This window comes from Frankliniella occidentalis, unplaced genomic scaffold (genome assembly GCF_000697945.3).
Source record: "Frankliniella occidentalis isolate FOCC.00 unplaced genomic scaffold, Focc_3.1 Scaffold10, whole genome shotgun sequence".
Classification (NCBI taxonomy): Eukaryota; Metazoa; Arthropoda; class Insecta; order Thysanoptera; family Thripidae; genus Frankliniella; species Frankliniella occidentalis.
In genome coordinates this window covers 3,326,207-3,338,550 of record NW_026267140.1, presented here as the reverse complement: position 1 = coordinate 3,338,550, position 12,344 = coordinate 3,326,207, and the positions used below count along the sequence as shown (strand labels likewise).

At 57.6% G+C, this 12,344-nt stretch overlaps 1 protein-coding gene across 5 annotated transcripts in view; it reads right to left on the bottom strand.

Annotated features, from left to right (window-relative positions):
* The window catches only part of LOC113217689 (potassium voltage-gated channel subfamily H member 6), a 122,764-nt gene that overhangs the window by 27,448 nt on the left and 82,972 nt on the right, over positions 1-12,344 (bottom strand). The window contains exon 1 of one of the 5 annotated variants that reach the window (XM_052277491.1): positions 5,311-6,519. The exons of the other annotated variants lie outside the window; for them this stretch is intronic. Coding sequence (XP_052133451.1) covers positions 5,311-6,000 — 690 coding nt within the window. The 5' untranslated portion in view covers positions 6,001-6,519. Of the gene's footprint in view, positions 1-5,310; positions 6,520-12,344 lie in introns of those variants that run through there. 5 annotated transcript variants of the gene reach the window in all.

Sequence of the window (12,344 nt, the reverse complement as noted above, 5' to 3'; positions counted from 1 at the left end):
ATTCCATACGCGGCTGACTGGGATTGTAACACCAGCAAATTCCGTTGCTGCATCAGCAAAGAAACATTCAGCAATTAAAGTTTGCTGGCACAGCTAGAAATATTGTAGGCGCTATGTTAGCAGCCAAAAATTGCTACCGCAGCAATAAAACTGCTGTGGCAGCAAATCTTTTCTCTCCGTGAGGGAGAGAGGGAGGTCAACCAGCGTGTGAAGATGCGCCGATGCCGCCTGCCTCTTGAGAAAGACGCTGTTATCATTCTTGAGGCACGGCCTTAGTAAGTTTGCACCTGTTAGACTGAATGGTATCACGACGGTCCACATAATTTTTTCACTCAATGACTTTTCACCTCACGACATTTCACCCAACCCAGTCCAGTCAATTTTTTTCACACATTTTCAGTTTTGTTTAAAGCGGGGTTTCACACAATTTTAGTTTTGTACAAAGGATATTTTGCAAATAGTGTGTCAGACGTTGATGTCTAGACAAGTTTAATTGTCATCTGACACTGACACCAAATATCGGCATGAATGTGTTGCCGCAAAGGGTAAGATGAAGCAATCATCAGTTTGTGGCAAACCGTTGATCATTAGTGTTAAATTAAACAGTCCTAATACAATGAAAAAGCTACATCTACAGTTGTATATTTTATTTTAACCTGTAAGAACTTTAACACATTGTTGAGGTGGTTATAGAAGTAACGCATGAACGTATCTGATGTTCGGCTTCTAGCGCTCTGCCACGCATGAAGTCTCAGAGCCACGTGGTTGCGTGGGCTGACACTGACCTCACCCGAGGGGTCGTCAACCATATTCAAGTGCAAAATTAAGTTGCGTCTTTTTTATCAGGTGACAGTAGTAGCGTACCAGAAGGAACTAAACGCTGTACTCTTAGCGTAAACCTATGAACCCTCATCAGTCAAGTGGACCAGCGGACCCCACCTGGTGTAGCGGCGCCGCGCCACGCGTCAACGTCGCCTTCATGAGGCGGGAAACGCCCCTCCCCCCCCCCTCCTTTCCCTTTAAAACGGCAGACGCCGCCGAGACGATGCCAACTTCGGTTTGTCGCCAAGTAGTCGTCTTTACGAATCAGTTAGTTGATTCGCTTTGATTCGGAGCCAGGGCAGTTCGTCTTTCACAAACCAGCCATTTGTCACTCACCCCCTGCCCCCTCCATACACACACACACACACACACCGGCGTACTGACGAAAACGGGTGGTGCGATGGGGGCATAGTTTGCTCCACCTAGGCGTTGCACCGTGAGCCCCGACAGTGTCAAGTGGGTTGGCAGCACACTTCAGTCCTACTTCACCGCTCACCCCGGCCCTACCCCAGCCCAGCCAACACGCTACTTCACACTCGCTATCACGCCTCGTGCCCCCACCTCCTTTCCTCCAACTGCCCGCTTCACCCTCGGGGTCCAGGCCAGGTGCAGCCAAAGGTCCTTCCATGCTGATACGTGTGGCCGTCTCCGTCACCTTCGACGAAGTTACACAAAGCTATTGCGAGATTGGAACCGGGAGAAGGGACAACACCGCCGCCGGCAAACATCTCACGAAAATATGAAAGGCGGAAAAGAATCTTGAAAAGACGGAGAGAAAGAGCGACGAGGGCAGCGGGGGGTCGAGGGGGAGCAGTGCACGGCGATAAGAGGGGCGGGAACTAAGGGTCGGACACAAAAGCGGATCGGGGGGTGCGGCGGCGCGGGAGGGGGCACGGTGCCGTGGGCTGAGGGCTCATGAAGCACGACGGGGAAGTGCGGAGTGCACGTGCAGAGTGTGGTGGGGGCGTCGGCTGCAAGATGGAGGGCTACACGGTTGGGTGGCTGCCATGAGGCTAACGAGATGTACGCCCATAGGAGGGCGCCGGGGCGCAGCAGGGAGCAGCAGAGGACACAGCCAAGGGAAGCAGGGAGGCACAGCAAGCGGGAGGCACTAGTTGGAGAGCGGTAATCCGTCCTCACGGTAGGCAATATACACGAGAGGACGCGGAGGATGGCGGCGTGGCCCTGGGCAAAGCGAACTCCAAACCCCATCAGTAGCAGCAGCAGCGAACGACACAGTTTCGGAATGCACGCTCCAATGGCAATGCGAAGAAGTGCAAAGGCGAGACTACAAACGACGGGGGACAGCGCGCGCCAAACCCGCCGCGCGACCCCCGAGTGGCAATATCACTTTCAATAACTAGCGCCGGAGTCTCAAGCAGCCCGCTCTGGAATGGGCGGCCGCCCCCACAGCCTCTCCAGGCCACGCTCTATTTCACAGTAATTGCTCTCAATCACTATTAATTTCGCAGCGCGGCCCGGCGGAAGCAGCGGCAGCGGCGACGCTGGGGCTGCATTCCCGCTCGCAGCTGGCCGGGGGGTTAAGGGGGGGGGGGGGGGCACTAATAAGGAGCTGCGTGAGCCGGCGGGAGGAAGAACGAGGTCAGTGTCACTGTGTGAAGCTATGATTAGAATTGGAGGGGTCGGTTGGAGAGGCGGCGGAGGAAAGGGGGTGAGGCGGCGGGCACCGCGTGGCGTGGCGTGGCGACCTGCATGCATATGCGTGACTGCTCCTCGTAATGCCTCGAGCGGGGCGGGCCTGGCCAAGCCACTGCAATGCGGGGTAACGGCTCGCCCCCCGGGGGGGCCCGGTCAGACCCCCGACGTGGCGCGGCGTGGCCTGGCGTGGTCGGCTCAAGCTGCCCCGCGGCCGCGGCGCGGCCAGGGCGCCGGGCTGTCAGCTGTTCGTGCGCCCGGGGGCCGCTAGGTCAGTGGGCAGAGGGGTGCCGCACGTCAACCCCACCTCCAGCGATCATTTGTCGTGGCCGCCGCGGCGTGGCGGACGCCGCCGTGGAGGTTTGCACACACCGTCGGCCACACGCCCGGCGCCCGCCCCGATCGCCGCGTAACTAATCACCTCCCCGACGGTCCGCCGCGGCAGTAACAAACGGCACCGGCAAGGGCAGATTCAGCGGCTGCCCACAGCGCTAGAGGGCGTCCACAAAATACTTTAATTTTTGTCAGCATTTGGCAGATGAATATAATATGGGGAAGCTCGACGCCTGCAAAACTCGGGGTAGGCCATCCCGCAGTACACGCATGCACTTCGGACAAGATTTTGCCTACCCATCAGGCGCTACGAGGGCTTGTAAGAGGAGAATTCGTCTGTTTTGAAACGGCGAATGGAGTACGTTATTTTTTGGACACTAGGGTAACCGGACAATACAAACAGCCGCAAATTACAGCTTGTGTTCGGTGTGGAAAAGTCGTGAAATTTTGGCTAATTGCCCATATGTTTTCTAAACCTACTCACAGTACCGAAACTGTCCATACTCTGCTGTGTATCTTTTTCAATGTAGACACGACCATGTCGACTTTTCTGAATGTAGACATACCATGTGTACTTTCTTAAATGTAGACAATGTACACATTTGAGTTGACAGAATAGAATAGAGCACGGACGAGAAGGGCACCGTAAAACGTTTTTTCTTGCATTTCAAGACTATTTCTTGGATTTCAAGGACAGGGAGATAATTTCCAAATCGACCCTTGACATTTCATAATCTACCTTGGAACCATTTGCTTCCACACTGTAAAAAGCTTACGAACTAAATAATTTGCAACGTTACGAACAATTTTCGTTCTTTGTATTGCAAAGAAATTGTTCGTATTGCAAAGCGATTATTTGTAAGGCTGGACAGGGTCTTACCAACAATCAGTTTGCAGTCCGAACTTTTTGTTCGTATGCTTACAAACAATTAGTTCGCAATACAACGCTTCAAAATCCTTTTTAAGCTACGAACGTTTTGGTTTGCATTACGAACCTATTGTTCGTAAGCAATTTTCAGTGCAAGGAAAAGCCTTGAAATTTTTGGTCTGGTATGCAAGATGCCTTGGATTACCAGACGAAAATTCCAAGGCTTTTCCTTGGAAGCAAATGATTTCAAGGCAGATTCTGGGATATCAAGGGACGATCTCGAAGTTCAAGAAACAGGTCTTGAAATCCAAGAAAAACTTTTTTTCGTGTGTTTTTTTATTTATAATGTGTTGTTCTGGGAGGGACCTTCCTTTACAATTTATCGACGTTAGCCTCTGAAAAAATGCACGTAAGTCCACATTTTACCGAAAACTAGTTTATAATTTTCTAAAATATCTCTTCTAGAAAGACTGTGCGACTGGATTTTTTGTTCTGCAAGCAATAGTCCAGAAGGTATGGCATGCACAGATCAACGTTACTCCTTAGTAAAGTGAGTCAAGTTGTTTCCTGAGAAATGGCTTCCATAGAAGTCTCAACACAAACAGCACATGTCAAATTAAACCAAGACCACAGGCCACCCGTCTTCTGTCATGTCAGCGCTACGGAAGTATTGAATGGACTTGAGCTTTTTTTTCTTCAGAAAACACATGATCTTGTGTTAGTTTGTCGGAGGACCGATATGGACTCAAGACTTAAGTCATACTTCGAAATTTTGGGACAAGCATGCTTATAACAATCATAATTTTCACGTTCTGAATTATTTTATTAAAATCCATCACGTTTTGTTGTGGGTGACATGGAGTCAGGAGCAAATTTTAAACCGTCTCCTGTAAATTTTACTATACTAGGTCCCTTTGTTATATCATTTGGGACTCGTAAAGAGGGGGTGATTGCGGTATGCTTACAGGGATAAAGAGCGAGGTGCTGTGTACGGCGCAGTCAGCAGCGCCCGTAGGGGAGGGGGAGAGGCGCCACAGCACCGTGCAGGGCCGTGCCCCACTGACAAGCTTTTCAAGGATACTACGGATTGCAGCAGCCCCTTACCCTTTTTTGTTCCCCGGAGACTGTGTTGTTTTTATTGCAGCCCCCGTGCGCCGAAATAACGCTCTCCCGATATCACCATGCAGAGAGAGGGCCGTGGAGAGAGGGGGAGGTTCAGGAGAGGCATGGGCCGGGGGGTCTCGAGGTGCACCGTGTTGAGTGGATTCGTTTGTTTCCGTGACGTGCCCTCTTGCCCTATTCGCCGTCCCTCCCCTCACTCCTGTTCCCATCAGTGCCCCCAACTGGCGGGTGTCGAAGTTTGGCTACCCTGCACACACCGGCCGAGCCAGACCTTTGTTATTATGCTTTTTCGGGGTTGGCACACCTGCTGCTCGACGGATATCGTGTTCGTGACTACTCTCTTCGGTTGACTCACCCTGCTGCCCGAGTTCGTTCACTGACTGGCATTTCCGTCAAGGTTGCTTGCCCTGACCCTGGCCTGGCGCGCCCTGGCGGGTCAGGTATTTTGGAAACTACGCGGGTGGGTGGCTTGACCCTCGAGGTGGCCCGGCCCCAGCGTACTCACTCACCTGCTCCGCCCTCGACGGCCCCCGGATGAGCGACTCCTCGTCCTTGCTCTGCGAGAAGGTGCGCTCGGCCGAGACGCTGCTCTTGTTGAAACGCTTGCGGCGCGTGCTGGCGCTGGGCGGGTCAGCGGAGCCGTTGGCCGAGCCGGTCCTCGAGCCGCCGAACGAGCTGCAGTGCGAGCGCGAGCGGCCCCAGCCGAAGCGGGGCACTCCACCGCCCGCGCCCTCGTCGTCCGCGTCGGCCCCGGCCTCCTCAGCCGCCGTCGCCTTCTTGTCCTCGTGCAGGCACAGGCGCTCGTGCAGGTCGCTGAGCGGCAGCGACACGGCGTAGGCGGGGTCGTCCTCGCTCAGCGTCACGCGCAGCCGCCGCTCCAGCGGGTACCTCTTGGCTCGCGCGGGGGCCTCCTGAGGGCCGCAGTCCTCCACCACCACTTCGGGCACTTCCGTCGAGATCTCCGGGGTCCGACTGCGGCTGCGGCTCCCCCTGGACGACAGCGCGGGCGGGCGGCGGCGGGGTGCGCCGGGGCTGCAGCGGGGGCTGGCCGGGGCGGCGCCGTCGTGCACCGGGACCTCGAGCGCGGCCGCGGGGGCGCACGGTGCCGCAGCCGCGCATGTCGTCACCGGCGGCTCAGCCGAGTCCGACAGGAAGTGCGCTCCGTCCTCATCCTCGATGCGGCAGTACGGCAGGGTCATGTCGTCCGCGCCCCGCTAGTGGTCGCCGGGGAGCAGCTCGGCCGCCGGGTGGGCCGCCGGCCAGCATGCCGCCCCGGCCAGCATGCAGCCTCCTCAGTCTGTTCGGGGCGCCTCCTCGCACGGGAGGCCTTGGCGGCACCGGCACCGGGACGGCGGCCGCATCCCGGGCGGGGATGGTGGAGACGACGGCCGTCGAATGTTCGTTTCGCGGCCAGCAACGTTCACAGGGGGCGGGAGATTCAAACGCGGGTTCGCGGCGAGTCGGGGCTGTGCGTAACAATATCGCGCACGCTGTCAGCGTATGGTGTGGCGTGGCGGCCGTGGCATTACTTCCTCATGACCCCCCTCATTTCTTCCCACAACGTGTTTAAGCAGAAGGGCACGATAAAAACTCAGGATTAAGGAACACAAAAAAGGAACCATTTCAACAGCGCTAGTTGACTATGTTTCACGAGTGCGGCCCCGTAGGTAGCGCAGCGCCCTGTTTACGAGAGTGCTGCTAACGAGTGCTGCCAACTCCAACGCAGAGCGGCGCAGAGCGCCCCGCTGCCAGCGATAATGCACCTCGCGCTCATTAAAGTGTGCCGTGGTGAGCAGTCGAGTGCAGCTCGTTCCCGCACCACCAGCTTCCCTCTCTCTGTCACCTTCTCTCTCTCATTTTTTTTTCTTTTCGCAGCTCCCGGTGTCCTTACCCGTCCACGTGCACCACGTGCGAGCGATCAGGGCGGGGGGTCGGTGCGGGGCGGGCCTGCAGACTGCTCGCGCCTCTGCTCCACGCGTGCCAACACGCCGAGAATAATCAACCAGCAGCGTTGATTCCACCCCCCGGACGGCAGAGCGGGGCGCGGCGGAGCGAGGCGGGCCAGACAGAACGGGAAACAAACGCACACATTTCCGAGGACAACGTTTTGTCGTCTAGGGCCCTTGACCTTGCGCCCGGCCTGGCAAGCCTCACGCACCAGCCTCGCACGCCTTTGTCTCGGAAACGTGTTCACCATCTAATGAGGCGCCCGAAGGCTCAGCCGGCCGGCCTTCGGGCCGCGAGACATTTCAATAACGCGTGGTGGCTGCCGCCTCCCGCACAGCGCACAGCCTCCTGGACCACGGCGAGATGTGCGATGCAAACCGGCGGCGGCATGCAAGCAGGGGGCGGCCTAGTGACCCCCTCCCCCTCGACGTCCCCGCATCACTCCTCCCAAACGCGGCTGCGGCTGCGGCGCGGGGTTGGATTTATTCACACAAAGGAAAGCGTCGCCTCGTCAGGTCGTTTTCGGTGTAGGAAATGCTGGGAATTTGTACACGCGAAAGAGAGACAAACAAAAAACGACTCCGCAAGAAAGTATTCTTCGAATGTCTACTCTGCAACGACATGAATAATGGCATGAATAAGTCGAGCGCGGCGCCGCCGTTCAAGGGGGCGGCCAGCACGACTATTCCCGCCATGAATATAAACATGACGTGTGGTCACGGTGAATGCGACAATTATTACAAATCCACCTTCCTCCTCCTCTTACACCTCACAGGATTTTTTTGCTGTCTACTTTCTCCATCCGGCTCTGGAACAAGACAAAACAACTCTTGGGGCGCAGTCTGGTGCCCGGAGCAAAAACAGGACAAAAGATTGGCAGAGAGGGCGAAGTGAGGAGAGGAGAGAATACGGAGGAGCTATAGTGGGTGCGCCTCGGTCGGTCCTCCCCTCACCCCCCTCCTCCCCCCGCCCCGCTGGTGCCGTGCCAAGAGGAATGATTCAAAGGCATTAGCAGGAGGTTTGGGGTGTCACCTAGTTGACATTGCCTACTCATACAACGACAGTTGCCAACTAAACATCTGCTGACGCACCCCCCAACTACAGCCCTGTTCTACACCGTGTCCGCTAACCCCACCCCGTCCTCCCTACCACCACCGCCGCCGCCGCCGCCGTCACCTCCATCGCCAGAAGAAACTCGAGACAAAAATAAGAGGGGGCTTTCTTCTTCGAGTCCGGTGCGGTGAGGCGCTGCGCGACTGCGCGTCCCGTGTCGCGTGGGGTGGGGCAGGGTGGGGGTGGGCAGCACGCCCAGGGGGCGGGGGGCAGCGGGCGGCAATAGCTTCCGATGATGTGTTGTCTGACACCACTGTGCTCCCGGGCAATAAAGGCGGCCCCTCTCCACCGCGGCGCCTAGCAGGCCGCGCGCGCCTGCATCGGAATGGAGCCGTGTTCGCTTTTGTCAACCGACCAAAAGGTCAGCGAGAGGAAGAAAGAGAAAAGTTTAGTCCTCCCTCTCTCTTTCTTTTCGGACTGCTCACGCAGTGCGCCACCAGCTTGCCCGCCCCCGAAGCTGATGCTCCTCGCCGCTGTAACGCAACCCAATCGAACTTAGTGCTTTTCAGTGCCTCCTCAAATAATCGCCGGGGAAGAAAAATTGGCTGGCACCTTGCCAAATGGGTGGCAGCAGCGCGGCGAGAGAGGGGGGCGTGAGAAACGGTGAGAAGAGAGGGGGGGGAGGAGGTGCCAACGACCAGTGTGCAAGCAGAGTGCAGCCACAGCAGTTTCTCAGAGACTGTCAATGTGGCGACGGACGTGGCAGGATGACACGCAACGCAGACTGTTTTTCTTTTTTGTTCTCTACTTTTCCTTCACAATGTCAGACCTTCAGAAGAAACTCGTTTACAAAGGAATATCTCCCGCAGAGCTGCAGACGTAAGGCAGGGGCAGCTTTTCTTGCTTCCTTCGCAGCGGTCACGAACTACTGGGCGCGCGGGCGGGTCCGGGCGGGACAGCCCGCTTCCTGCGGGGAATCTCAAATAATGTTTCGGTTGTCGCCGGCGCAAATCCACACTCCGCTGCTCGGCTCAACGGGACGGCGAATAACGGGGACTTCCGGGCAAAATCTTCCGCTCAGTAGGAAATCTGCCATTTGCCGAAGTAGCGCGAATTCTCTGGGGCGCCCGAGGCCAAGGCTAAAGGAGCGGGCCGCCCCAAGGCGACAGGCTCCCTGCTGATGAAGTGCCCCGCCAGAGAGACGCATCCTGCTGGACCGCCCGGCCTCGCGCCAGCGCTGCCGAGGGCGCCCGGGAGGTAGGCAATGCGCCAGCATCACTGCAGCCTTGTCCAGTCGCTGCCTACCTCCCGGGCGCTCGCCGCGAGACGTTCCCACCCCGCCGCCGCAGAGGACACGAAGTTCGTCGTCAGCGTGAAAACCAATAACTCACTGCAGGGTGGGTTGCCTCCGCCGCGCTCCTACAATCCTTTCAACTCAGACCTCTCCTTTCGCGCGAGAGCGACGCGAGACGGAGCCGCGGCCTGCGGCCTGCGGGAGGTACCTACCCGGGCAAGTCGCGCCACCTTGACCCACCGCAGCGCAGCCCCGGCCGAGGCCGCGCTGGCCCACGCCCGCGATGCCCTTCCGCTCGACCCCCCTCGACCCCGCCAGACCCGATTTCTTCCACTACCGCCCTCGGGCCGCGGGCTGCCCCCCGCGCAGTCCCCCGCCCGCGCGCTCCCTCCCAGGGAAGGTTCTATCCACCCCGGGGGCGTGCCCACAGAGCGGCTCCGATGCCTCGCTGGGGGAGGGGGCGCACCCCTAGGGCGGGGACGGCGCGCGGGGCGGGGGGCACTCCGCGAGGAGAAGTAGGAGTAATAAGCGACCAGGGTCTCCCCCATGTTTCGATCGAGGAAACACCTCACTACTCCCGCTACTCCCGCCCTCCGTGCCGCCCCCGCGGAGTCAGACGCGCCCCTCTCCCCCGTGTCACGCCGACTCCCATTGTCCCAGCGGTACGCCCTAGTGCGCCCCTCTGCCTGCTGGCAGGCCGAGTGCGGGGTAAGCCGGTAAGCCATCCAACCCTTGTTCTGAACTACCGCAGCCCGCAGCCCGCAGCCCGCAGCCCGCAGCCCGCAGCCCCGCACCAGCCGCTCGCGGGGAGCAGGGCCACCGGGCGCACGCACCTGGCGGCACCTGGTGCAGGAGGGGGCGAGGCCAGCGGAGCACCAAACAGGTCCGGGCTGCGACGCCAGATGGGCCCTCTATTTTTCTGTTTTTCCCCCTCGCTTCGCTCTGCCGCTCGCCCTCCCGCCTCGGCTCCACGCCGACCCAACTCATGCTGCTGCCAATACAAACTGAATTTCCCCTCAGCCCCTCCCACCTTTTTCAGATCCTCTCTGCCGTATCCGGTAAACAAGGCGCGATGGCCGCAAACCCGACTCGAGCCGAGCGTGAAGCCGAGCATCCGAATCTCAGCCCAGCCCGCGGGCCAGGCGGAGGCAGCCGGGCCGCGCGCGTGTGACGAGGGCCCGTCAGAGTCAGCGCCCGCCACTGCCAGTAAACCGGCAAACAAAGTCGACAAAATTATTTTCCTCCTCCCTCTGAAGGCCAACAAAAGTACGGCGCAGGTTATTCATTTTGCTGGCAAAGAAGGAAAAAGTAATCAATGTAAAATTCAATAAAGTCTAATACCGATACCTAATCAACAAACAACAATGCTCTGGTAACCCAAGTGTGTACTTGAATGCAGAATATTGTGTGTACTTGGTCAAGTGCACACTAAGTCTCCTGCATAAATGTATGGAGGTTTTAGTGTGTACTTTACCAAGTACACACAATATTCTGTGTACTTTTGCCAAGTACACAGAATATTCTGCATACATGTAGGTATGCAGAATATTCTCTATTCAAGTACACACTTGGGTTTCCAGAGTGGCAGTTTACACTATTTTGACTTGCTTTGGGCGGTCACGACAAACGGTACTTTAGGCCAAGCGTTCCGCGACCAGACAGGTACGGGGCATTTTTCTTCCGCGGGAGGATGACACCGACGGCACCGCCTTTCCTATTTATCAAAGAGAGCGGGGAGAGCGGAGGCCGGGGGTCTCTCACAAGGCCGGCCCCACGTGCTAGTGCCACGCAAAACACGCTGCTAATTTGCCTGATTGAAAACGGCAGCGTGTGACTGATGATGCACACGGCAGTTCCACTCTCCATCAGCATACTACGGGGAGGGCCAATTTATTAGTAGTGGAGGAGAGAGGAAGAGAGGAGGAGAAAGTGAAAGGGAGAAAGGGTGGGGAAATGCGACCGGGGCTGTGGGTGGGTTGGGAGGGTTGGGGCATTGCACGTTAAAGAAGAAACACAGTTGTAAATGTATTCAGACGAGGGGCATGAAAAACAATTTTACTACACCCCTACAAAGCCACAAAGTGCGTTCCAGCCCTCCCCACAGAGAGGTCTCCCCCGCCGGCCACGAGACCAAGCGCGAATACACTGCAAACGAAAGCACGGCGGGTGGGACGCAGAGCCGAGACAATGCCAGTGGGGAGATCCCGCCAGCCCTGCAAGAAGGGGGCGGCAGTTAATTTAAACCAGCGGGGATCAAACCGAGAGGAAGTTGTCCTGCGTCGTCCCGGCCTCCCTCTATCAGAGCCACCGTGGAGCGGCCCGCGCGGCCTCCTCGGCCCGCGAGGGATCACAACTTGATCCAATTTGTTTTCGAGGCGACCCATTCAGTTAATGTTATCCGCCGCCCACCGCGGCTTCGCCCCGCGCCCCGCGCCTCCCCGTCCGGCTGGGCGACGGCGCCACGAGGGGAGAGAAGGGGACGGCTTTGATTAGGTGTGGCAGCCCGTGTCGCCCGGCGCGAGGCCCGGCCACGCCGACAGCATCCCCACTCCTCATTCAGTTGAAGCTCGACGCCTGGTTAGCAGGAAGCGCGAAGATGAAAGGAAAGGTGAGTTAAATGTTGCTCTGCCAAGCAAAATGTCAAGCATGTCGCGGGGTCCGTGTCTTCATAAGGGACACGGGAATACATTTTTTAAAGTCCAATGATACATCAGCACTTTCAAAATCTTGTTAATAATTGCATGGCATTAATGCTGGCTCGAATGCTGGCCATCACACGTGTACGTTGGATAATGTCTATGCTCCACGAAACCGTTCGCCGCGCCTACGGCCACATCTCTTCAAGAATCCCAATCGCGGCCGAAAGACGGACGGCGGGGACACAACGATGGGGAGCGCTCGCGAAGAGAGGGAGAGTGCCTCGGCGAAAGTCCTCTCCTTTCTTTCCCCTCTGACCAATAAATTCTGACCAGAAATGTGAAAGAAAATTGGTTCGGCGAGCTTCTGGGTTAACGCAGAGGCTCGGGTGTGCGAGGCTCTAAATTCTCCGATGATGGGTGAATCAGGAGAGAGAGCTACTACTCGCCGTGCCTGCACCCTGCACCCTTCGACAGATCGAAGGCCGCGGCCGGCCGACGAACACAGAGGGCTTTAGGTCGGCCGTGGGCCGGATGGGGGGCGGAGCGGACGCACACTTCATCTCCTCCCGGAGTGAGGAATGTTTTGGCTCAAGCGCCCCCCCCCTCCCCC